The sequence below is a fragment of the Saimiri boliviensis genome, chromosome 4 (assembly GCF_048565385.1).
Source record: "Saimiri boliviensis isolate mSaiBol1 chromosome 4, mSaiBol1.pri, whole genome shotgun sequence".
Lineage (NCBI taxonomy): Eukaryota > Metazoa > Chordata > Mammalia > Primates > Cebidae > Saimiri > Saimiri boliviensis.
The window spans coordinates 61,619,361-61,645,937 of NC_133452.1; the positions used below are offsets into that span (position 1 = coordinate 61,619,361).

The 26,577-nt window shown below is 37.7% G+C and overlaps 1 protein-coding gene across 1 annotated transcript in view; it reads left to right on the forward strand.

Moving 5' to 3' along the window:
• The window catches only part of SEC63 (SEC63 homolog, protein translocation regulator), an 85,981-nt gene that overhangs the window by 51,161 nt on the left and 8,243 nt on the right, over positions 1-26,577 (forward strand). Inside the window, exons 9-18 of the mRNA XM_039467516.2 lie at positions 461-555; positions 655-787; positions 2,608-2,700; positions 4,017-4,171; positions 5,476-5,623; positions 9,651-9,733; positions 14,278-14,337; positions 14,488-14,661; positions 18,610-18,768; positions 20,464-20,565. Of these exons, the coding sequence (XP_039323450.1) occupies positions 461-555; positions 655-787; positions 2,608-2,700; positions 4,017-4,171; positions 5,476-5,623; positions 9,651-9,733; positions 14,278-14,337; positions 14,488-14,661; positions 18,610-18,768; positions 20,464-20,565 (1,202 nt within the window). The remainder of the gene's footprint in view (positions 1-460; positions 556-654; positions 788-2,607; positions 2,701-4,016; positions 4,172-5,475; positions 5,624-9,650; positions 9,734-14,277; positions 14,338-14,487; positions 14,662-18,609; positions 18,769-20,463; positions 20,566-26,577) is intronic.

The window sequence follows — 26,577 nt, forward strand, 5'->3', positions numbered from 1 at the left end:
ATATTAGTTTACACAAGGCCTTGAGAAGTCATGTAATAAAGAAACCTTTAACTCTTGTTTACATTATTTTCAGCTTTAACCATAGGGCCCCCTTTTTCACATAAGTTATTAATATAACACAGAATACTAATTTCTACAGAAAGTTTCTGTAGAACATGGGCTGAGGTCTAGAGATTGGATGCTATTTTCAGTGATTTTAATACCTCCAGTTGCTTTGGTGTGCTTTATTTGATGTATACTTCTATTCGCTTATGGTGGTTAATATTGTGTACATTTTAAAAAGCAAGATGTTACTATTTTAGGGAAGAAATGAATACTTGTCAGCAGTGGAGTTCAGATAATTTTTAGCATTGTGCATGTTTAGAAAGGTGCTTCACTTTCAAGCGAATTAAATATCTCAGGAGGGGGAATTAATAAATGAGCATATTTATTTACCTTCATATTTCTTTTGTTTTCTTAGGTCTTCTTATGGTCTTGGCTGGAGCTTCTGAATTTGATCCTCAGTATAATAAAGATGCCACAAGCAGACCAACGGATAATATTCAAATACCCCAGGTTAGGCTAATTTCCCAAATCTACCAATGAGCAGTTAAGTATTAAAGTGAATACTTTTTTAGAAAAAGCGTTTTTGAATAATTATTTTATTTATTCTAGCTAATCAGAGAAATTGGCAGCATTAATTTAAAGAAGAATGAGCCTCCACTTACCTGCCCGTATAGCCTGAAGGCCAGAGTTCTTTTACTGTCTCATCTTGCTAGAATGAAAATTCCTGAGACCCTTGAAGAAGGTATTTGTGATTCTGGTATCTACAGAGTTTTAGTGGGAACAAAGCAGCAGATTTAATTAGACTTAATGATGTGTATTAGTTTGTTCTCGCATTGCTCTAAAAATATATCTGAGACTGGGTAATTTATAAACAAAAAAGGTTTAATTGGCTCCTGGTTCTGCAGGCTGTATAGGAAGCATGGCTGGGGAGGCCTCAGGGAACTTTTATTCATGGCAGAAGGCAAAGCCAGAGCAAGTGTCTTCACATGTCCAGAGCAGGAAGAGGAGAGAGTTTTTGGGGAAGGTGCCACACATTTTTAAACAACCAGGTCTTGTGAGAAATGGATCATGAGAACAGCACCAAAGGGAGAACTCCTTCCTCCACCCCCACCCCCCTCCGCCTAATCCAGTCACCTCCGACTGGGCCCTGTCTCCAGCACTGGGGATTACAATTCAACTTGAGATTTGGGTGGGGCCTCAGACCCAAACCATGGCATGGTGATGCAGTGTTTTTTGTTGCTGTTCTTTTTTGGCCAAATAATTGCTCAAGAACCTTTTTAAAAAGAAATGTATCTGCTACATAATTATTTCACAAATGGTTAGAAGATCTAAGTAAGCCAGACGTTTTGGCAAGTATTAAAATTTAGTGGTTCAAGGTGAGAGAATGCTCTGTATGAGAAATGTTTAGTTAATTGGAGATTATACAAAAGTTCCCAATGATATTTTAAAGGACTTTCTAAGCTTTTGGAGGGAACAAGATGGATTTCATAACCACCACCACCACACTTCACCACCTATATGCTTCCTCCAACAGTTTACCAATAATGTCTGGTTTATAGTTATTTAAAGCTTCATAAGTACTTGAAGCCATGTATTCTGCTTAAAAGAAAAGTAGTTGATTGAGATAACAGTGTTTCCAAGGATGTCATTAATTTAATTATTATCTCTGTTTTACCTGTATTATTTCAATTAAAATTTTAAAAGAAAGTTATTATATCTAGGAAATGTGTTCTTTTTGGACGATATCCTACCATCCCTCACCTCCTTTAAGCCAGTAATGCAATCAAATGCCTCTGAAAACAAGGCCACTTGATGCTTAGTACTTGGACAGGATACTTATGGTAGAATGAAGGAACACTATTTAGGCATTATCATTGGAGTTGCTTTGAAATATTAAATTAACTAGTAATTCTGTTGCTAATGTTCTGTACAGGTACGTAAGCATCTCAATTTTTACTTATTATTTGTAAGAAGCAGAAAATAAATCATTGTTGAGTACCAAATCCAATGGATGCTCTTTATAGTTAACTGTTGTATGCAGTATAAATGAAAGATTCTCTCTGTTTCTCTAAGTTGCCCTCTTCTCTTCTACCTCTCTCATCTCTCCCTCTATATTTAGTTGACATTGATTCTCAGTCTTTGGACTTACTTGTCCAAAGACTTACAGAAGTCTTATACTTCCAGAAACTTAAGTGCACAATAAAGCTAATAAGCACTTAAGCACTTAAGAAGTTAAGTGCTTAAAGGTTTTAATTATGGCAAGATTAAGATTAAATTTAAGATTACAACTGTTTTGGAAAAAAAGATAGGGAGTTAGTTTATTAAGCACAACATCATGATATTAAAAATTTGCCTTTGAAACATCTAATCTAAACTAGGGTTTTGCGGCTGATTTTTGGCATAGTAATACTGAGGAGAAACTCTTCCATTCAATCTGTAAAATTCTGAGCTCATGTGAAGTATTTGTGGCATAACTTTAATATTAGTTTTGGGCCACAGTGATAAAGATGCTTTAACTGTAAAATTAGAATGATTTGTTTCAGATTTTTTATTGTTTTGTAGATCAGCAGTTCATGCTAAAAAAGTGTCCTGCACTACTTCAAGAAATGGTGAATGTAATCTGCCAACTGATAATAATGGCCCGGAGCCGTGAAGGTGAGGAGGAAGTATGATTAATTATGTTATACTTTTTCTTGCAAGCATATACAGATGATACTTCATATTTTAGAATTTATGGAACTCAGTGTAATTCTGTCTACCAGTTCAGTGAGCTTTTTCAATTTTGCCCCTGGTTTTTCATATTTCTTTCCTATATTTTCTATTATTTAAGGTCTTTATCACAGCTCACTGCTTTTTTTTTTTTTTTTTTTTTTTGAGATGGAGTCTTGCTCTGTCACCCAGGCTAGAGTGCAGTGAGGCAGTCTAGGCTTACTACAACTTCCACCTCCCAGGTTCAAGCAATTCTTCTGCCTTAGCCTCCTGAGTAGCTGGGACTATAGACATGAGCCACTACACCTGGCTAATTTTTGTATTTTTAGCAGAGATGGGGTTTCACCATGTTGGCCAGGATGGTCTCGATTTTCTGATCTTGTGATTCACCTGCCTGTACCTCCCAAAGTGCTGGTCACTGTGTTTTTGAAATTAATTCTTTTATTGTTCAACTGTTTGCACAGATTTAAAACTTTCTTTTCCTTTGAATAATTTTTGAGTTAGGTCATTATTTTTTTCTAATAGTGAATTTGAAATACTTAACTGATATGATAGTGATTCACATGTCATGTAATTTTTATAAGTAATTAATTAATTATAGACAGGGTCTCCAGGGCTGGAGTCCAGTAGGGTAATCATAGCTCACACTCCTGGGCTTAAGCAGTTCTTCTGCCTTAGCTCTCCTGCTACTGGGACTACAGGCGCATGCCACAGCACGCAGCTACATTAGAGGTGGGATCTCACTTTGTTGCCCAGACTGATGCAGTCTCGAACTCCTAGCTTTAAGCAATCTTCCCACTTCAGCCTCCCAGAGCCCTTGGATTACAGTTACGAGCCACAGGCCTAAAGGTGCCTAGCCCTTTTTTTTGGATGGAAGGCAAAGAATGAGGGGATTCGTGGTTGGTAATGGAAAGGAATACCCTTGAAAAAGAGGGTAGTTGTTATGGTTTGTTGTTATGGGTGATGTTGGTTCTTGTCATCGTGTCATATGTTTGTGATGTTGATGATGTCTGATAATCTACTGTTATTTGGGGTGAGGCAAATAATTTTTCTGTTAATGTTTGTTGCTGGAAAATATTCATTTGATGAAGTTTGCTTGTTTTTAGTGTCTTCTCTGGTAACTTTTAAAGGAAAATCTTCACAGTGATCCTGAAATTTGAGGTCTTAAGGATTTAGTGTGAATTTCGTTTTTGTGATGAATTGTATACTCCTGAACATGTAAAAAGTCCAGCCCTGTTTCTTTTTTTCCTATTCTTTCTAAGAAAGGGAGTTTCGTGCTCCAACTTTGGCATCCCTAGAAAACTGCATGAAGCTTTCTCAGATGGCTGTTCAGGGACTTCAGCAATTTAAGTCTCCCCTTCTGCAGCTCCCTCATATTGAAGAGGACAATCTTAGACGGGTTTCTAATCATAAAAAGGTAATTCTTTGCTACTTTAAAGTCAGTTTTCAGCAGTTTGTCCTGTCACTTAATGGTAACACAAATAAAAGTTTTCTGGAAATGGTTACTATGCATTTTTTAGATTTAGAATGTCTTAAATATTTTGAAACTTTGTCTCAAGTTCTGTTAACATTTCCTTGACTAGGTAGCTGTTTTATAGTATTTTACTACTGTAAATAGTTTTACAATTTTGGGGGTTGTTGCGTTTAAGCAGTCAACAGTTAGTTCCTTATATTATGTTACCTAAAATAAATGTACTGTTTACTTTCCAGTTATTTTCTTGGCTTAAAGGTTGGGCAGTTGTTTACTGGTTGAGTATGAACAACAAAAACATTTAATAAATAAATAAAATAAAGACAGTTCTTATTTAGAATATGTAATCTGTAGTAGAGATATGATAAAATGTATGACAAAAATTGTATAAATGAAAATCTTGAGGAAATACAATAAACTGAAATTACAATTCTGTTAGGAGATTTTAAACATTTTTTATATAATAGCTAAAGTGAGCAGAGAATAGACATTGGATTTGATAGTATATTAATTTAGAAGTAATAAATGCATGTTGGAAATTTGTATCAGAGTTCTCTGTCCTTTCAAGTAATTGTTTTCCCCTTATAAATTTGTTCATATGCCGTCATAATTTAAGACTTCAGAATCTAAAAGCAGAGATTTTATATGCCTCACAATCTAATATGTGTCTTTGAAAGTGAAAAATAACTGACACCAAACAGCTGGAAAATCCAAGAACACACTCCTGAGTAACCATTCTGCCAAGATGGATATTACTGCAGTAACAGCTGTATTTTAAGAATAACAAAAATGAGAATATTGCATAGTAAAACCTTGAAGGTGTACCTTTGTTGAGGTTTATTTTTACTTTTATTAGGTAAAAGTAAAGGTTTATTATTAAAGATTTGTTAATAGTAAACCTATTAATTGCTAATTAAAGGTTTTTGTTATTAAAGTTGAAAATAAGCTCTGGATACCAATTGACAAAGTTATTGGTTGAGTCAAGATTCTGATTTTTTCCCTCCAGCTTTATTTTTTCTAGTTAAAAAAAAAAAAGCCTGTATTAACTTTATAATTTAAATTTTTTAAATTGAAATTTTCCTGTGGAAAATGATCATGAAATGCTGTATAGTAATTTTATGCTTTGAAATGCACATTAATCGACATTTTTTCTAAAAGTTGCTGGGTTTTGTTGTTAACATGTGAGTACTTTTCTTTTTATGAAAAACTTTGTGAGTTAAGGAATTATGCATTTTCTTTTTTTTATTCAGTTTAAAATTAAAACTATCCAGGATTTGGTGAGTTTAAAAGAATCAGATCGTCACAGTCTACTGCACTTCCTTGAAGATGAAAAATATGAAGAGGTTATGGCTGTCCTTGGGAGTTTTCCATATGTGACCATGGATATAAAATCACAGGGTAAGTGGGAGGTTTCCCTGTTGAATGTTGCTTCTCTTTTGATAGACTGGTTCTCATTATTTGACTCAAGATAGTCAAAACACTTTACTTAATGACATAATTTGTTATTAGACTGTACCTGTCAGATTTACTATGTTGGAAAATGATTTATACCTAATAGTTTGAGAACACTGATAGAGTCCTACTTTCATTATCCTCATAATGGGATGAAGTCTGAGCACTCTGTTCTGTAGTTCAACTTTTAGGAATTTCTTAATTTTCCAAAGAATGTTGAAGATTTCCAGGCATAATAAAACAATAGGATATTTGAAATATATTATTAGTGTGAAAGAAATAGCTGCTTAGTTCTAAAACTAAATTTTAAAAATCCAACTTATTTATGTTAATTAAATGTTGAAAATTACCGTGTTTTATGCCACATTTCATGGGTTTTTCTTGCCCTACTTATATATTTTCTTTGAGGGAAAATTTTCTTCCTATATAATTGTCCTGTGTTTCTATTTCAATATCTGAATGGCTTTAGAATACTGAGAGAATTAGAGACCATCTGCTCCATTCTTTCATTGTGGTGGTGGTCTGAACTTTAACATTCACTAAGTTACTATTATGAGATATTCTTTTAGGTACCAAGAATGCAGGGATATATTAATAATGATTCGTCTTTATTTTATTTATTTATAAATAATTTTTGAGACACGGTCTCACTGTATATCGTCCAGGCTGAGTCCAGTGGTGTGATTTTAGCTCACTGCAATCTCTGCCTCCCAGACTCAAGTGATCCTCCCACCTCAGCTTCCCAAGTAGCTGGGACTACAGGCGCACACTACCATACCCGGCTAATTTAATTTTTTTGTATTTTTGGTAGAGACAGGGTTTTGCCATGTTGCCGAGTCTGGTCTCAAACTCCTGGGGTCAAGTGATCCACCTGCCTTGGCCTCCCACAGTGCTATGGTTATAGGTGTGAGCCACCGTGCCTGGTTTGTGTCTTTAAAGAGAGCTTATTGTCTAGTTGAAGCAATAGGATTAAAAACAAGGTAAGGGCCGGGCAGGTGGTGGCATGCCTTTAATCCCAACACTTTGGGAGGCTGAGGCAGGGGGATCACTTGAACCCAGGAGTTTGAGACCAGCCTGGGCAACGTAGTGAGACCTTGTCTTTATAAAATTAAACACACACACACACACACACATACACACACACACACACGATAACATATACTAAGCATTAAAGTGAATGACACAGACCTTGTACCATTTATTTATACAGCAAATATTGAGTGCTGTATACTCTTTCAGGTGCTAGGGAAGCAGTGGTAAGACACAGCCTCTGGTTATTGAGGTTGTATTCTAATAGGAATTGGGGATAGGTAAATGGATCCCAAAGATTGGCATGTTTGGGAAAGGAAGGTGGACAGTGCAATCTGATTTCAGTTTGACTGGAGTGTAGCATACATGTGAAAACTTGGTTTGTTTTGGTGGGGAGTTGGGGCCATGAGTTTTCAGACTTTAAAAATACTAATCTAAAAGCCGTAGTTAGGACTGTGCTGATTTAATGAAACTGTCCAAATGAAAATTTAGTTTAGGACTTAGAGATCCTTTTTTTTTTTTTTTTGAGACGGAGTTTCGCTGGTTACCCAGGCTGGAGTGCAATGGCGCGATCTTAGCTCACCGCAACTTCCACCTCCTAGGTTCAGGCAATTCTCCTGCCTCAGCCTCCTGAATAGCTGGGATTACAGGCATGTGCCACCATGCCCAGCTAATTTTTTGTATTTTTAGTAGAGACGGGGTTTCACCATGTTGACCAGGATGGTCTCGATCTCTTGACCTCGTGATCCACCCGCCTCGGCCTCCCCAAGTGCTGGGATTACAGGCTTGAGCCACCGCACCCAGCCAGAGATACTTTTCGATACTAAGAACTGTTATAAAAGTACATGCTGCTTTTCTTTTCTTTTTTTTTTTTTTGAGACAGTCTCACTCTATTGCCTAGGCTGGAGTGCAGTGGTGCTATCTTGGCTCACTGCAGCCTCCACCTCTAGGTTCAGGTGATTCTCCTGCCTCAGCCTCCCAAGTAACTGGGATTACAGGCGTGTGCCACCACGCCCAGCTAATTTTTGTATTTTTAGTAGAGAGGAGTTGGCCAGGCTGGTCTCAAACTCCCAAACTCAGGTGATCCACCCACTTCAGACTTCCAGAGTGCTGGGATTATAGGCGTGAGCCACCGTGGCCAGCCACAAGTACATACTTCTTAGAAAAATGAATATTAGAAGAGATTTTCTTATAGGAGGTAGAAATTAAAGAGTGTTCAGTCTCACTGACAAGTATTACCATGTGTTCTACTCCCTAGCGTCTTGTACAGACAGTTTATTTGTATTTTTGCAGTGCTGTGTAATTATGTAATAATAGTGCTATAGTTGATGAAGGAGGAGTAGAAGAAGTGTAGAAGCAGGAAAGAGGCATCTGCATGATAATAATGCTGGGGATGGTGGATCTCCCTCCCCACATTGCTAGAATCTGTAATAGAATCTCCTGTAGGCCTTTTCTTCACTTTAAAGCCCTAAACAGCAGGTCAGCATTCATATAGTGGTTATTTGACCTGACATACTTGTGCACATACAGTCGTGCAAAATGAAAAGTGTAGATGAATATGTGGCCCAGGTTTGATTTTTAATAATGGAGACTTCCATGATGAAGAAGGGATATTATACTCTTTGTTAATACACAGCTGCTGCATCTTATAGCCAGTAATGGAGATAGCAGTTGTAGATAATTGGAGGCCATTTTCTTCAACTGGTGGGTATGTTAGTAAACGCCAGACCAGTATGAAAAGTAAACATAACAAACTTAAAACTGTATGTAAAAATATATTAGAAGAACTATCTTACAGATACAATTTGTAGAAAAAATGAATTAATGCCCACATTTGAATGAAAGGTATATTTGAGTTATTTTTACTTGTTTTGTTTTATTAACTATAAAACAAAGGAGGAGTAGAAGTGTAGAAGCAGGAAAGAGGCATCTGTATGATAATAACGCTGGAGATGGTGGATCTCCTTCCCCACATTGCTAGAATCTGTAGTAGAATCTCTTGTAGGCCTTTTCTTCACTATAAAGCCCCAAAGAGCAGGTCAGCATTCATACAGTGGTTATTTGACGTGACGTACTTGTGCACATACAGCCGTAGAGTTTTTGGGGATATGTGTGGGAAATGTGGTTTTAAAAATTAAATAATTGCAAAAACATTTATTGTATTTGGTACCATTTATTGAAAAAGTACTTTTTAAAGTGCTTTTAGTGTAAAGAGATTATATTGATGTTCTTGCCTTTGAAAAAATAAGTCTCTTTAGTGTGGTTAGGAATACTAGGTTTCCTTATTTTATTCAGACAGATGTTGATCATACAGGTAAAATCTTGTGAATGTAAGCTTTGTACAGTTAATGGGGTGACAGAACCCTATTTTTATATTTTACTTGTGGACCTCAGTTTCTTTTTTTGTTTTTCAGATGGGGTGTCACTCTGTTGCCCTAAAGTGCAGTGGTGTGATCTTGGCTCACTGCAACCTCCACTTCCCAGGCTCAAGCTGTCCTTCCACCTCAGTCTCCTGAGTAGCTGAGACTACAGGCATGGGCCATCGCAACTGGCTAATTTTTGTATTTTTTGTAGAGACAGGGTTTTGCCATGTTGCCCAGGCTGGTCTCGAATTTCTGAGCTCACGTGATCCACCTGCCTTGGCCTCTCAGAATGATGGGATTATACAGGCATGAGCCACCACTCCTGGCTAAACCTTAGTTTCTAAAAGTGGAAATACTACTTTGTAGAGCTATTTGAAGGATTAAATGAATCAGTTGTTAAAAGCATCTACTGGAGAGCCTTATACAGAGTAGTCAGTCAGTTATTTCTTAAACAAATTTAAAATATAATATGCTTGAAATACTGAAGTACCAAACTAATTTGGGTAAGATAAGTTTTGCTATTTGCATTGACATAGAACTTGGTTGTTATTTTTTGCTTTTTTATTCTTTGATTTTAACAGTGTTGGATGATGAAGATAGCAACAACATCACAGTAGGATCCTTAGTTACAGTGCTGGTTAAGTTGACAAGGCAAACAATGGCTGTAAGTAGTCTATCTGTATTTTTATGCTTTAAGAGTTCTGTATCAAAGCTCTTATATTTTATTTCTCTCATTCTCAAAGTCAAAACTGTTGTAATACCAAGAATTTTGCAGTTTCTGTTAACTCTTTTAAATTTTTAAATTAATTTTTATGAGACAGTTTTCACATACACTAAAAAAACCTGGAAAATAATCCTTTGTGTGATAGTTTAATTCTCTATAAAACGTAACCATAACAAAGTAATGTGGATATAGTTCTTTTTTTTTTTTTTTTTTTTTTTTTTTTTTTTTTTTTTTTTTTTTTTTTTTTTTTGAAACAGAGCCTAGCTCCGTTGCCCAGGCTAGAGGGCAGTGGCATGATCTTGGCTCCCTGGAACTTCCGCCTCCCAAGTTTAAGCGATTCTCCTGCCTCAGCCTCCTAAGTAGCTGGGATTACAGGCACCTGCCACTATGCCTAGCTAATTTTTGTGTTTTTAGTAGAGACGGATTTCAGTGTGTTGGCCAGGCTAGTCTTGAACTCCTGACCTTGTGATCCACCCACTTTGGCCTCCCAAAGTTCTGGGATTACAATGGTGAGCCACCGTGCCTGGTCATTGGTATGGTTCTTTTTTTTTTTTTTTTTTTGAGACAGAGTTTCACTCTTGTTACCCAGGCTGGAGTGCAATGGCGCGATCTCGGCTCACCGCAACCTCCGCCTCCTGGGTTCAGGCAATTCTCCTGCCTCAGCCTCCTGAGTAGCTGGGATTACAGGCACGCGCCACCATGCCCAGCTAATTTTTTTTGTATTTTTAGTAGAGACGAGGTTTCACCATGTTGACCAGGATGGTCTCTATCTCTTGACCTCGTGATCCACCCGCCTTGGCCTCCCAAAGTGCTGGGATTACAGGCTTGAGCCACCGCGCCCGGCTGGTATGGTTCTTAAGCTATGAGGTGCTATACAGAAGTTGTTACTGATAAGAATTTCATCACCTATTCCTTTTTAGTCAGTTCTAGAGATAATTGATTCTTACTTTTTATTTCAAAATTTAAGAATTACAAACAAAATAACTTTTTTTTCCTGATAATGTGAAAAATTTATGTTGTCTGGAAAAAATTTAAGCAATGCACAAAAGTATAGGAAGAAATTAAAATTACCTAAAATCCCACGATTTTGAGATGATTCATTTTGAGGCTTATCCTGTATGTAGCCTAATAGCATGTAGGCCTGTAGAACTAAATCATGTTGTCGTGGATCCCTTCTCTCCCTCATATTCATTCTTTTTGTTTATTTGTTTTGGAGACAGAGTTTCATTCTTGTTTCCCAGGCTGGAGTGCAATGGCATGATCTTGGCTCACTGCAGCTTCCACCTCCCGGGTTCAAGCAGTTTTCCTGCCTCAACCTCCCGAGTAGCTGGGGTTATAGGCATGTGACACCATGCCTGACTAATTTTTGTGTTTTTAGTAGACACAGGGTTTCACCATGTTGACCAGGCTGGTTTCGAACTCCTGACCTCGGGTGATCCACCTGCCTCAGCCTCGAAACACCTGGGATTACAGGTGTGAGCTACTGTGCCCGGCCCCTCTGTTTCATTTTCTTTAGGAAAACCCCTTGTCAGCCTCAAGTGACCAGAATGCATAATCTTGTAGTTGTATATATTCTCCTGTCTTTCTTCATGCTCATATTTACCATCTGGATCTTTACAGTGCATATGTGCATATATGCACTTAAATGTAGATTGGTACTTGTCTCATGCTTTTTTGTTAAATCCAGTCCAACCATTTTGCCTGTATTTCCTTCATCTTTTCTTTTCTCTTTCTTTCTTTTTTTTTTTTGAGATGGAGTCTAGCTCTGTTGCCCAGGCTGGAGTGCAGTGGCTCAATCTTGGCTCACTGCAATCTCTGCCTCCCAGGTTCAAGGGATTCTCCTGCCTCAGCCTCCCAAGTAGCTAGGATTATAGGCACCCACTACCATGCCCAGCTAATTTTTGTTATTTTTAATAGAGATGGGGTTTCAAAATTTGGCCAGGCTGGTCCTGAACTCCTGACCTCAAGTGATCCATCCACCTCGGTCTCCCAAAGTGCTGGGGTTACAGGCGTGAGCCACTGAGCCTGGCCTGTTTAATTTTTTTGTTGAGACATGGTATCACTGTGTTACCCAGGCTTGAGTGCAATGATGCGGTCTTGGCTCACTGCAGCATCTGCCTCCTAGGCTCCAACCATTCTCTCACCTCAGCCTCCTGAGTAGCTGGGACCACAGGTGTGTGCCACCACATCGTATTTTTATTAGAGATGGGTTTTGCCATGTTGCCCACGTTTATCTCAAACTCCTGGCCTTAAGTGATATGCCTGCCTCAGCCTCCCAAAGTGCTGAGATTACAGGAATGAGCCACTGTACCTGGCCTAATTACTATTACTATTTAATAGAGATGGGGGTCTCTGTAGATTGCCCAGCTGGTCTTGAACTTCTGGGCTCAAGGGATCCTCCTGCCTTGGCCTCTCAAAGTGCTGGAATTATAGGTGTGAGCCAGCATGCCTGGCTCTGTTTCTATTATATTTTCTCCTGAGTCAACTGGTAGAGACTGTAGTATTTTGATGCAATTTATTCAACTGGTGGTAGATTTCAGCCTCGTGCTCTGAGGTCTTCAGGAAATATATGCCACATTTATATCCCATGCCTAAAACTGCTGGTAGGAAAGTCATATGTATTTTTTTCTTATAGAGATGGGGGTCTCACTGTGTTGGCCAGGTTGGTCTTGAACTCCTGACCTCAAGTGATGCTCCATCTCAGCCCACAACCCCCATCTCATCTATTGGGATTACAGATGTGAACCACCAAGCATGACCTGAAAATCTTATTTTGTAGTAGGATATATTGAATCAAAGATGTTGGTTTTATTATAGCAAGTGATAAGGAAGCATTTGTTGTGGACTGTGAGTGAAAGAGGTACCTCCTGGGAGAAGAGGAACTGAAACCAATGCTAGAATTGGGTTTAGAATCCAAATCTAGAGTACCCATATCCTCTGGACTTCCCAGACTGGAAAATGAGCAAAAACTTGTTCTTGAACTATTGACATTTCTGGAGTAATGGGTAGAAAAAAGAATGGAACTGCCCTGGAATAAAGAAAAGAATTGTTTTTATCTTCTCATTCTTGCATGAACTGTACATTGGAGTAATCGAGAATCAGAACCCGGCTAATAAGTGAAAGGAGGAAATTATAGAATTAGACTAGGGATTAGGAACCTTTTTCTTTAAAGGTCCAGATAGTAAATATTTTAGGTTTTATAAATCATACAATGTTTGTAGCAACTACTGAACTTAAAATGGGTGTGGTCATGTTCCAGAAAAGCTTTGCTTTTGAAAGTACGTGGCAGGGCAGGTAGTGGCACAGCTACTTGGGAGGCTGAGGTGGGAGGATCCTGTGAGCTCAGGAGTTTGAGACCAGCCTGGGCAATATAATGAGCCCACTTTCTTTAAAAATAAAATAAAATAAAATAAAATAAAAGGCAAGTGGTGTGGACCATTCAGAGTTGACTCCTGAATTAGGTTCTCTGTATTGTATAGAGCCTAACAATTATAACTGTTTTTACTCGTTAGCTTTAATAATCCTAGGGAGTTTATTAAACATAGCCTATATGTCATCTTTTAATATAGATGCTTACTGGGATTTAAATCCTAAATTTATAGGTTCTGTACTGATTCTAAGTGGATTAAATAGTTGGTGGTGGATATAGCTTTAGGATATGTAGATTTTCTTGGTGATTTTTTTTTTTTTTAATAGATGTGGGGTGTCACTATGTTGCCCATGTTAGTCTCAAACTCCTGGGCTCAAGTGATCCTCCTGCTTTGGCCTCCCAAAGTGCTGAGGTTATAGGCCTGAGCCACTGTGGCCCAACTGTGAGGATTCAGTTCTTAGTTGCAGGTCCAATGAACAGCATCACTGACAATAGTGAAAAACCAATACAAGTCTCAGTGTTTTGTTGTTGTTGTTGTTATTTCGCATATCACACTGACATATTATCAAGGCTTTAATGCAGAAAATAATGTAATACACGTATAACATTAAAATATTCATGTTTACTTGCTATTAGAATAAAAGTGCAACTTTAAACAAATATGTTTACTGTATGTATCCTTATTGCATTTGTAAATTAGAGTAAGACCGTACTTGTCAAAACATGTTCAAGACAGATGTGAGATACCTTAGAAGGTATCTACCTGCATATGCACACATTCATCAGCTAGCAATTACAAATGTCTCCTCCTCCTTCCTCAATTGTAGCCTGTTAAAAATACTTACTAAAATACATTTTGAAAGATGGCTTTGTTTGTCTGAATCAGACGTCCCCAAACTTTTTACACAGGGGGCCAGTTCACTGTCCCTCAGACCGTTGGAGGGCCGCCACATACTGTGCTCCTCTCACTGACCACCAGTGAAAGAGGTGCCCGTTCCTGAAGTGCGGTGGGGGGCCGGATAAATGGCCTCAGGGGGCCGCAGTTTGGGGACGCCTGGTCTAAATGATAATTATAGGTTGACAGATGTTGTATTTCTCTTCTTGCTACCCCCAGGAAGTATTTGAAAAGGAGCAGTCCATCTGTGCTGCAGAGGAACAGCCAGCAGAAGATGGGGTAAAAACTTAGGTTTTCTGAACCTATCTTTCCTAATGAGAGAAATACTTTATTTACTTCTCCAATTGGAAGAGTAATTCAGCTTAGCTGTTTGACCTTCAGTTGAATGTGTTGCTATGACTTACGAGTGTGACGTTTTATGATTCACAGCAGACTGAAGCTAACAAGAACAGGACAAAAGGAGGGTGGCAGCAGAAGAGTAAAGGACCCAAGAAAACGGCTAAATCAAAAAAAAAGAAACCTTTAAAAAAAAAACCTACACCTGTGCCGTTACCACAGTCAAAGCAACAGAAACAGAAGCAGGCAAATGGGGTTGTCGGGAATGTAAGTTTATTATTATCGTTATCATTATTGACCTAAAATATGCATACACTAAATATTGAAGTCTTATGTGTGCAGCTTCCAAAGTTTTACATAGATATGTACCTGTGATACCCTAGAAAGCTCCCTTGTGCCCCTCTCAGTAAATGAGCCCTCCACCCATCTTCCCACCCCTCCACCTCCCACATTTCTGTCTGTAATCACTGTAGATTAGTTTTGCCTCTTCTTAAAGGTCATATAAGTGTCATATTTTATGTATGGCTGCTTTCATTCAGCATTATGTCCATGGTAACATAATCCCTCTGTATTGTTTGTTGCAGTAGTTCATTCTCTCTCTCTCTCTCTCTCTCTCTCTCTCTCTCTCTGTGTGTGTGTGTGTGTGTGTGTGTGTGTGTGTGTGTGAAGTATTTCATTATTTGAATATACCACATTTATCTGTTCTGTGGTTGTTGGACATTTGGGTTGTTTGTAGTTCCTACCTAATATGAATAAAGGATGCTGTGCTTATTCTTATATATGGCATTTTGGTGGATAGTCATTTTCCACCTGGCAGTGGAATTGCTGGATTATAAAATAAGTGCATGCTTAACTCATTAAAAGAGCCTATTTTCCAAAGTTACACCATTTTGTGCTCCTACCTACAAAGTATGAGAGTCTTTTGTTCTACATACTCACCAATGCTTGGTTTTACCAGTCTTTTCTTTTAGCCATTTGGTAGATCTGTAATGATAACTCTTTTTATGATTTTTATTTGTATTTACCTGATGGCTAATGATGTTGAACACCTTTTCATATGCTTGCTGGGCATTTGGATAACTTCTTTTTCTACTGGGTTGTTTTCTTGTTACTAAATTTGTAGGAATTCTCTATATATTCTAGATAGGAGTCCTTATGTTTTTACTCTCTTAATGGTAGCTTTTAATGGTTCTTATTGAGGTCAATTTCATTAGTCTCTTCTTTTCATCAGTGAGGTCATCTTTCATCAATGGCTAATGATTCTATGTCTTAAAAATTAAGACATCCTGCCTGCTCCAAGGTCATGGTGGTATTTTTCTCTTTTCTTCTGAAAATATTATGTTATTTGATAAACCTATCTTGAATTAACTTTTCATGAATGGTACAAGGTAGGGGATATGAACCACTTACTTTAGCACCATTCATTGAAAAGGTCACTCTTTCCTCAGTTAATTGTAATGGCGCTTAGTTGTAAAACAGATGATACTCTACATGATGTGTAGGTCTGTTTATGGACTCTCTAATTCATTCTATTGATATTTGTCTATTCTTATGCCAGTACCATACAGTTTTAATTATTGTAGCTTTACGTTAAGTCTTAAAATACAGTAGTATAAGTACTCCAACTCTTTGTTTTACTGATTAAAATTTTCTTAACTACTTTAATTCCTTTACATTTCCTGCCAATTTTTGGAATAAACTTAATGATTCCCACCCCTCCCCCCAAAAAAGAACAAAAGCTGTTGAAATTCACATTGGTATTCCATTGACTCCATGGTTCAATTTGGGGAGAATTGACATGTTAACAATACTGAATCTTGTTATTCATGATTGTGGTTTATCTTCATTAATTTGGATCTTCCCTAATTTTTCTCAGCAGTGTTTTGTAATTTCCAGTGGCAGAGGTATGGCACATCTTTTGTTAGGTTTACTCCTGTGTATTTGATGCTTTCTGGTATTGCTGTAAATGACATTAAAATTTTTATTATTCAGTGCTTGTTGCTGGTGTATAGAAATAGTTGCTTCTAAATATTGACCTTATGTCAAGAAGTCTTAATGAATTGCCAGTAATTCTAACCATTTGTAGATATTTTAATAAAGATTTTCTACATATACAATATTGCCATCTGTGAATAAAGACAGTTTTACTTTTTTCTTTTTTAATCTTTACGCCCTTTCTTCCTTCTGCCTCACTGTGCTGGCTAGAACTTTCAGTGTAATATTGATTCAGAATGATGGCAGTAGAAACTTCTTCTTTTTGGTCTTAGGAAGAAAGCAAATATTATTTTACTACTAAATGTGATGTTAGGTGTAAGGGTTTTGTAACTATTCTTTGTCAGGTTAAGGAAGTGTTTCCTTTTATTTCCAGTTTGCTGAGAATTTTCATCACGAGCAGATAGTGAATTTTATTAAAGAGTTTTTTTTTGTTTTTTCTTTTACTTTTTTCTTTTCTGTTGACTTAGATTGATGGATTTAAAAAATTTGGAACCATCCTTGCATTCCTGGAACAAATATCATTTGGTCATATCTTAGTATTCTTTTTTATATTTATCTGGATTTGATAATAGTTTCTTTGGATTCTTACATCTATTTTGAAGAGCAAGTATTGGTTTGTCTTTTTTGTAATATCTTTGTCAGGTTTTGTGTCAGATTTATGCTGGTATTGTTAATCAAGCTAGGAAGTATTTCCTATTTTTCTCAGAATAGTTTGTATAGGCTTGGATTTGTTTCTTTAGTCTGTGGAATAATTCTCTAGGGAATGGAGTTTTTTAAGGGAGTTTATTTGTGGAGTTGATTTCTTTAACATATATTCTGCATTTTTCTTACTGATTTTAGCAAATTGTATTTTTTGCAAGAAATTTGCCTATATCCTCTTAATTATTAAATTTGTTGGCATAAAATTATTCATAAGTTTAACGTCTGTTGGATATAGTTACACCTCTTTTCTTCCTAATATTGGTAATTTTTATTGTTCTTGATCATTCTTGCCTAGGGATTTAATCAATTTTATTAACCTTTTCAAAGAACCAACTTTTGGTTTTATGTTTCTTTTTTCTATATCTCTCACTGCTTGGTTCTGCTTTTTTTCTTTCTTTCTTTTTTTTTTTTTTTTTTTTTGAGATTGTCACGCTCACTGCAACCTCTGCCTCCCAAGTTCAAGCAATTCTCTTGCCTCAGCCTCCTGAGTAGCTGAGATTACAGGCATGTGTCACCACGCCCAGCTGGTGGTTTTTTTTTTTCTTTTTGTATTTTAATAGAGACAAGATTTCACTATGTTGGTCAGGCTAGTCTAAAACTCCTGACCTCAAGTGATCCACCTGCCTCGGCCTCCCAAAGTGCTGGGATTATAGGCATGAACCACCACATCTGGCCTATTTCTGCTTTCTTTGCATTTGATTTCTGTTCTTTTTCTTGATTCTTGAAGTGAGTTAGTATTTTGCTGGAGATAACTGGCTTTCCTTACTGCATTATACCATGTTAAAGAAAGTAATTATATACTTTAAAAGGAGTTCTGTTCGTCTCTCCCCTTCACTCCCCTCCTTTTCTCGTCTCTTTAGAGATAGGGTCTTAACTCTGTCACCTAGTCTGAAGTGCCGTGGCATGGTCATAGCTTACTGCAGCCTTGAAGTCCTGGGCTCAAGTGATTCTCCCACCCAACCTCCCAACTAGCTGGGACTACAGACATGTACCACCATACTTAGCGAATTTTTTTTTTTTTTTTTTTTTTTTTTTTTTTTTTAAGAGATCAGATCTTGCTCTGTTGTCCAGGCTGGTTTGAACTCCTGGCTTCAAGCAGTCCTCCCTCCTCTGCCTTCCAAAGTGCTAGCATTACATGCATGAGCCACTGTAGCTGGCCCCAAAATTATTCTTTTCTATTAACTGCCTGTTTCCTCTCCTTAAATAAAATATAATTGATGTTTTTGAAAGCAGAACCATCTTAGCCTTTGTGTTATTGGACTTCGCAAATAGAAATACTTTTATTTTACAAACTATGAAGAATGAATAAAATAACTAACAATAGACAGACTAGCCCCTTAGTCTTTAGTCTGACTCCCATGTATTTAGGAATATTTATAATTTAAAAAATTATATGTGAATAGAGAAATTATCATTGAATCAGTTTATTTATGTTGACAGTAAGTTAACTTGAGGGATTCAGATTGATATGTGCTCATTGAGATGTGCAGAATCTTTGTGTTTGCTTTTTCCTTTTAGGAAGCTGCAGTAAAGGAAGATGAAGAAGAAGTTTCAGATAAGGGCAGTGATTCTGAAGAAGAAGAAACCAACAGAGATTCCCAAAGTGAAAAAGATGATGGTAGTGACAGAGACTCTGATAGAGAGCAGGATGAAAAACAAAACAAAGATGATGAAGCAGTAAGCCTTATAGGTTGAAGTAATTGAAATTATACCCTGATGATTGCTTTGGGTTTTATTGTTATTGTTCATTTGCTTGCTTGCTTGCTTGCTTTAAATAATACCTGTATATTTTATAATTTTATTACTTTACATTTTTAAGGAATGGTAGTCAGTTATTAAGAAAAATGATTTCTAACAAGGATTGGAAATTCTCATTTTCTTAAATATTAAATTGTTAGGTAGAGTAGGACCTAGGTTTGAGGTTAGGTCAGTTGGTCTCTTAAGAGGATTTTCAGTGTTAGGATATCTCTGGAAATATGACTAAGGAAAGGTGTTTGTGAGATGGTTAGTGCTTCCTTGGAAGGCTGTGTCACAAGCTCCAGGTCATGTTTAGTGTAGAGAAACAGTACTGTGGACCCTGATGTCAAGAGGTAGGTTAAGGGAAAAGCTAACATTTACAGAATACCACCTTGTTTCATGGGGTATATAAGATATATTGAGGACAGGGGAATTTATTAATATGGTGTGAATGTATATAGAAGAAAAATCTCCTGGCGTTAAGTTGCACATGATTTATGGGAGAATTATAGAGAAGAATGTGGTCCTTCGAGCCTCACTGCAAATAAACTACTGGGCCACATTTCCTTTAGGTTTGTTAGGCTTGTTCTTTTTGAGTGGCCATTGATCTAAAAGGAACACTGTACTTTAGGAGAGAAAAGGGATTGCCTGCATAGCCTCAGAGGCAAAAGGAGAGGCCAGAAAAAGAGGAAGCAGTAAAGGGCAAAGGATAAAAGCATAAGGGGGTAATACACTTGTCCTTGGGAATGGTAGAAAACAAAAGATGACTGTTTTTAGCATTTGCAGGGCCTTGGCTGTTTTTGTACTTGGAGAATTAAATTGAGTGCCAGAAAACTAGAATCTGTCAAATAAATTTTATCCCTGGCCTCACTTTGAGAAAGAATTGACCTATTCCTAAGTGTATTAGGGTTAGTAGCAGTGACTCTTAGGGTTTTGACAGACTAGTTTCTTCATATGACCAAGAATAACATTCATTAAATCAACAAATCATTATTTATTATCTGTCACATCCTAAGCTCTCTTAGAGTAAAGAAATGCAAAGCCAAATGTGAAATAGCTTCAGCTTTTGAATGATATGCAGGCTAGTGGGGCAGGCAGATTTATAAATAAATATTATAGTACATATGAAATTATACACATCTTATGCAAAGTACTCAAGGAGGGAGTGATCAGTTCAGACATGAGATAGAAGGAAATTTATGGGAGGCTTTACTCAGGAGTTTATATTTTAGGCTTTAGCTGGTCCTAAAGAATAATGAGTAGGCAGAGAAAGGGAAAAAGTCCAAAGAGGGTTAGGAGGAGTGAAATGGTAAGTTCAGAGAAGTATAGATAGTTTTAAATGTCTAGAATAAAAAGCACAAGGAGGAAGGCAGTGGTAGGCAACCACAGAGAGGCAGGCTTGGGTCCGCTAATGAATGGCTATGGAGTTGATACTACAGTGGTTAGATTTAATACATTAAAAAAGGCTTTATAAGGATGAGTAGGGAGATGATCAGATTTGTGGGACTGAACTTGTTCTAATCCCAAATAGTTAATTAGCATTGTCAGGAATAATATCTAGAAACTCCTCAAAGTGATAAAATACATACTAGATTTCAAATATTTTAAATTTTTTTTTTTTTTTTTTGTAACTAGGAGTGGCAAGAATTGCAACAAAGCATACAGCGAAAAGAGAGAGCTCTACTGGAAACCAAATCAAAAATAACACATCCTGTGTTTAGCCTTTACTTTCCTGAGGTGAGTTATATACAGGCTAGTGTGTTCCTTATTCCATTCACTTTCTCCTCAGGGATTTGTCAGTTGATTTTTATCCCTCTGTCCTGTGTACTAGCTCATATGTGCTAAATGTGGTCTATCCTGAGAGGTCATATTTTTAGAGGGAATATACAATATGTATTACACTTAGTGAACATATTCTTTATAAAAGGGATTGTTAGCTTCTTAAGTATTTCTGTGGTTTTCTGTGCTTCTATCATTTCTGTGCCCTGATTACTGTTACTGAGTGTTATGCATAATGGTGATTTCTCGCTAGCAGATTAGGCAGTCTTCATCAGACAAATGAGTATTTTGCCTTTGACTGCTTAACTGTTGTGAATCTCTCACCCCTGCCAAGTTTTAAATAGGAGGGAAAAGATCCTGAAATTTTTCCTCTGAGAATCCTGCTGGCCACATGGAATCATTAGAATTGCTCTGACCCCGGTCATTGTTGTCCTAGGCCACAGGAAGTGAGCTTGTGGCTGTGGGACCAACTGTGTTCTTGGCTCTAATAAACAAAGTTCCATAAGAGCTTGATCATGAGTGAGCCCCGGGCGCAGGACAGGTCATTACAATGCTATTTGTTGCCCTGTCCTTGTTTACTTTATAGTTGGAGCCTGCTCAACTTTCAATCTCCTTGATAGCCTGGGGTGTTCATCTTTCAAATTACCTTGGGATTGCCTTGACATTTTGCATTTGAGTATGATTCTGGCTGGAGCAGAGGTCAAGAACTGGTTCCCCCAGTTCGGAAAACTGTTCCACAGACTGCCTCACAGCTTTGCCACAGAACCTTCTGCTCACCACTTGTGTTTGGCAGGTGATTTCATGTATAAATCTGCTTTCTCCTCGAGAATGTCAATCCAGAGTTTCTGGGGACTGCTTAAGGCAAATTCCTAAATAATTTGGATCTCTTAGTAATAAATGAGTGGCTCTGCACAGACTGTTGTTTTGACTTGGAGAGAAGTCTGCCCAGGATTCCATCTTAATGCACACGCTGATCTTCTGGCATGTCCTGAACTTTAGTCCATCTGTTAGGGGCATTTTGCCCGTTGCAGAGATAGCCTGCCAACACCAGGCATCCTGAAATGAAGCAAATAAATTCCATTCATTCATTGGTATAAAAAGTGCCTTGCAGTGCTCAAAGTTGCCTACTGTGTACCCATATAACAGACAGTTTCATTTTAGACCACGCTTAGTTAATTAATCAGGGAAACATTCATTCACTCCCTCAGAACATTTTTTTAGTGGCCAAGTGCTGTGGCTCATGCCTGTGGTGAAGCTGAGATTGGAGGATCACTTGAGCCCAGGAGGCTGAGACTGCAGTGAGCTGTGATTGTACCACTGCATTCCAGCTTGGATGACAGAGTGAGACCCTGTCTCAAAAAATAAAAATACCTTTTTCAAATTTAATCTGCATCTGCATGGTAAATATTTCAGAGTATTATTTATCAGATAAAATTTACTTATGGCCAGGCACAGTGGCTCATGCCTATAATCCCAGTACTTTGGGGGACCAAGGCAGGTGGATCACCTGAGGTCAGGAGTTTGAGACCAGCCTGGCCAACATGGCAAAACCCTGTCTTACTGAAAATACAAAATTAGCCAGGGATGGTGGCACATGCCTGTAATCTCAGCTATTTGGAAGTCTGAGGCAGGAGAATCGTTTGAACCTGGGAGGTGGAGGTTGCAGTGAGCCAAGATTGCACCATTGCACTCCAACAAGAGTGAGACTCTGTTTAAAAAAAAAAAAAAAAAAAAAAAAGTACAACAAATTAGCTGGGCGTGGTGGTGGGTGCCTATAATCCCAGCTACTTGGGAGGCTGAGGTAGGAGAATTGCTTGCACCTGGGAGGCAGAGGTTGCAGTGAGCCGAGATTGTGCCATTGTACTCCAGCCTGGGCAACAGAGTGAGACTCTGTCTCAAAAAACAAAACAAAAAAGAACAAACAAAGTTTATTTAGGATTTTCTAGATGCTACCTGTCTGCCTTTCCACGTTTCTTACCTAAGTAACCTAACTACCAAACTACTCACTTAGTAATATTTGACTTACATGTTAGTGAAACTCATCTGTTGTATGTAATATGTTAAGAATGGTTGGGAATCTCACATAACAAAAACAATTTTGTCTAAAGTACAGTTGACTCAGAGAACATCTGTTTCACTTTTAACGTGTACTACAGTCTAGGCACAGCTGTAGTGCCATTAATTGATAATTCACTGGCTTCTTAATAAATATTATTTATTTATTTATTTTCTGAGGCAGAGTTTTGCTCTTGTTGCCCAGGCTGGAGTGCAATGGTGCAGTCTCGGCTCACGGCAACCTTTGCCTCCCAGATGCAAGCAATTCTCCTGCCTCATCCTCCGGAGTAGCTAGGATTACAGTCATGGACCACCACACCCGGCTAATTTTGTATTTTTTGTAGAGATGGGGCTTCTCCATGTTGGTCAGGCTGGTCTTGAACTGACACCTGTGTCAGCATCCTAAAGTGCTGGAATTACAGGGTTGAGCCACCATGCCTAGCCCTTAATAAATATTCTTGAGTGAATCTCATTCTAATTAAACAGGCTAAGAGGTTGGAGGGAAAGGCATTCTCTAAGTGGGGAGGTAAAGAAGTGCGTATTCTTTAACGTATCCCTGTGCTGCTTACATTCCGTATGTGTTGTGGTAATGATGTTTCTGACAAAAATAAAAATGACTTAAGTAAAAGAGGTGTTACTGTACCTCGTGTCATGAATAATCATAACTGCCATTTGTTATACTGCATGTGCTAGGCTTTCTGACATAGATTTTTTATTTGCATAATCTCAGATCATCTTTACAACATGGCCAGAAATAGGTACTGATTGTTGAGAAGAAAACAAGATGTTAGGGAGGTGAAATAACCCAGGTTTCTGTGTCTTTAAAACAGATATTGCCAAACTGCAGTCTGCAGACCAGATCTGGCTCTCTTCCTGTTTTGTAAATAAGGCTTTATTGTAAATAAAGTTTTATTAGAACACAATCACACTCATTTTTTTCATGACGCAAGGGCAGATTTAAGTAGCTGCAACGGAAGTGTTAATATTCCACTTTGAGACTGTTACGTATTTACACACATATGTTATATATACAAAGATGCCTATTGCCGTAGTCCAGACTCTTGGCTTAAGCAGAATTTTTCTTGTTAGGTCCAGTTCATGTCACCATGTGCTTGTGATTTATTTATTAGGCTTATTAATGTTGCAAAGCTTTGTCTCCAAAGATACTTAAACAGAAGAATTTTTAGTTTTGCTTAGTAGTGTTTGATAGATAAATCAAATTTTAATCTATTTTTATAGTTAAAATAGTATAGCAATTTTAGTTTTAAAAACATAAACATTGGCCAGGTGTGGTGGCTTATGCCTATAATCCTGGCACTTTGGGAGCCCTGGCGGGAGGATTGCTTGAGCCCAGGAGTTCAAGACCAGCCTGGCCAACATAATGAAACCCTGTTTCTCCAAAAAATACAAAAATTAGCCTGATGTAGTGGTACATGCCTGTGGTCTCAGCTACTCGGGAGACTGAGGTGGGAATATCACTTGAGCCCTGGAGGCAGAGATTGCAGTGAGATGAGCTGAGATGGTGCCACTGCACTCCAGCCTGGGTGACAGAGTAAGACCCTGTCTCAACAAAGAAAAAAAAACAAAAACAAAACAACAACAAAAAAACCCAAAACCCCACGGTTTTTAAAGTAAACTGTTTCAGTAAGATGATTTTTTAACCATTTTAGACAATTGAGAGTTTAGAATAGTCTTGTACTATTTTGGTTAAATTAATATTTAGAACATCTAGAGTTATATTTTCTTTTAAGCTGCAAAACATTTTTCTTTAAACCGTTTTAGAAAGATATTTCCTTAAACAGGTGTTACTAAGCAGATGACTGAATAGTTAACTGAGGTGTGCTGTAATGGAGCAGTTGTTGCTGAGTTTGCAGAGGTTTGGTGCTTTCAGACTGCTTGGCCTTCTAAAATTGCTATATATTTTTAATACTTTTCTGTCTCTTGTTCTCTCATTTTTCCCTCCTGTCATTATGTACATTCTGGTGATTTTCTTTTTTTTTTAAAATTGTACTTTAGATTCTGGGGTACATCTGCAGATCATGCAAGATTGTTGCATAGGTACATTCCTGGCAAGATGGTTTGCTGCCTCCATCCCCCCATCACCTATACCTGACATTGCTCCCCTTGTTATCCCTGCTCACCCTGTCTCCCACTGTCCCTCCCCTAGCCCCCCACCCAGGTTCATCCATGTCCCAACAAAGGACACGAACTCATCGTTTTATGGTTGCATAGTGTTCCTTGGTGTATATGTGCCACATTTTCTTTATCCAGTCTATCATTGATGGGCATTTGGGTTGGTTCCAGGTCTTTGCTATTGTAAACAGTGTCATGATGAGCATACATGTGCATGTGTCTTTATGATAGAACGAATTTGTAGTCCTTTGGGTATATACCCAGTAATGGGATTGCTGGGTCAAATGGAATTTCTATTTCTAGACCCTTGAGGAATCGCCATACTGTCTTCCACAATGGTTGAACTAATTTACACTTCCACCAACAGTGTAAAAGTTCCTATTTCTCCATATCCTCTCCAGCATCTCTTGTCTCCATATTGTTTAATGATTGCCATTCTAACTGGCGTGAGATGGTATCTCAGTGCGGTTTTGATTTGGATTTCTCTAATGACCAGTGATGATGAGCAATTTTTCATATGTTTGTTGGCCTCATATATGTCTTCTTTTGAAAAGTGTCTATTCATATCCTTCACCCACTTTTGGATGGGTTGGTTTGTTTGTTTTCTTGTAAATGTTTTAGTTTTTTGTAGATTCTGGATATTATCCCTTTGTCAGATGGGTAGATAAAATTTTTCCCCATTCTGTTGGCTGCCGATTCACTCTAATGACTGCTTCTTTTGCTGTCCAGAAGCACTGGAGTTTGATTAGGACCTGGAGTTTTTTTGGTTGGTAGGCTGTTGCTGCCTCAACTTCAGCCCTTGTTATTGGTCTATTCAGGGTTTCAACTTCTTCCTGGTTTAGTCTTGGGAGAGTGCAAGTGTCCAGAAATTTATTCATTTCTTCCAGGTTTACTGGTTTATATGCATAGAGTTGTTTGGAGTAATCTCTGATAGTAGTTTGTTTTTCTGTGGGATTTGTGGTGATATTCCCTTTATCATTTTTTATTGCATCTATTTGATGCTTCTCTTTTTTATTTTTTATTAATCTGGCTAGCAATCTATTTTGTTGATCTTTTCAAAAAACCAGCTTCTGGATTAATTGATTTTTTTGAAGGGTTTTTTTTGTGTGTCTCTATCTCCTTCATTTCTGCTCCGATCTTAGTTATTTCTTGTCTTCTGCTAGCTTTTGAGTTTTTTTGATCTTGCTCCTCTAGCTCTTTCAATTTTGATGATAGGGTGTTGATTTAAGATCTTTCCTCGCTTCTCATTTGGGTGCATTTATTGCTATAAAATTCCCTCTAGACACTGCTTTGAATGTGTCCCAGAGATTCTAGTACGTTGCGTCCTCATTCTCTTTGATTTTGAAGAATATCTTTATTTCTGCCTTTATTTCATTGTTATCCAGTCCACATTCAGGAGGCAGTTGTTCAGTTTCCATGAAGCTTTGAGGTTTTGAGTTAGTTTCTTACTCCTGAGATCTAATTTGATTGCACTGTGGTCTAAGAGACTGTTAGGATTTCCATTCCTTTGGATTTGCTGAGGAGTGATTTACTTCCAATTATGTGGTCAGTTTTAGAGTAAGTGCGATGTGGTGCTGAGAAGAATGTATATTCTGTGGCTTTGGGGTAGAGAGTTCTGTAGATGTCTATTAGGTCCACTTGTTCCAATTCTGTGTTCAAGTCCTGGATATCCTTGTTGATTTTCTGACTTGTAGATCTGTCTAATATTGACAGCACAGTGTTAAAGTCTCCCACTATTATTGTGTGGGAGTCGAAGTTTCTTTGTAGATCATTAAGAACTTG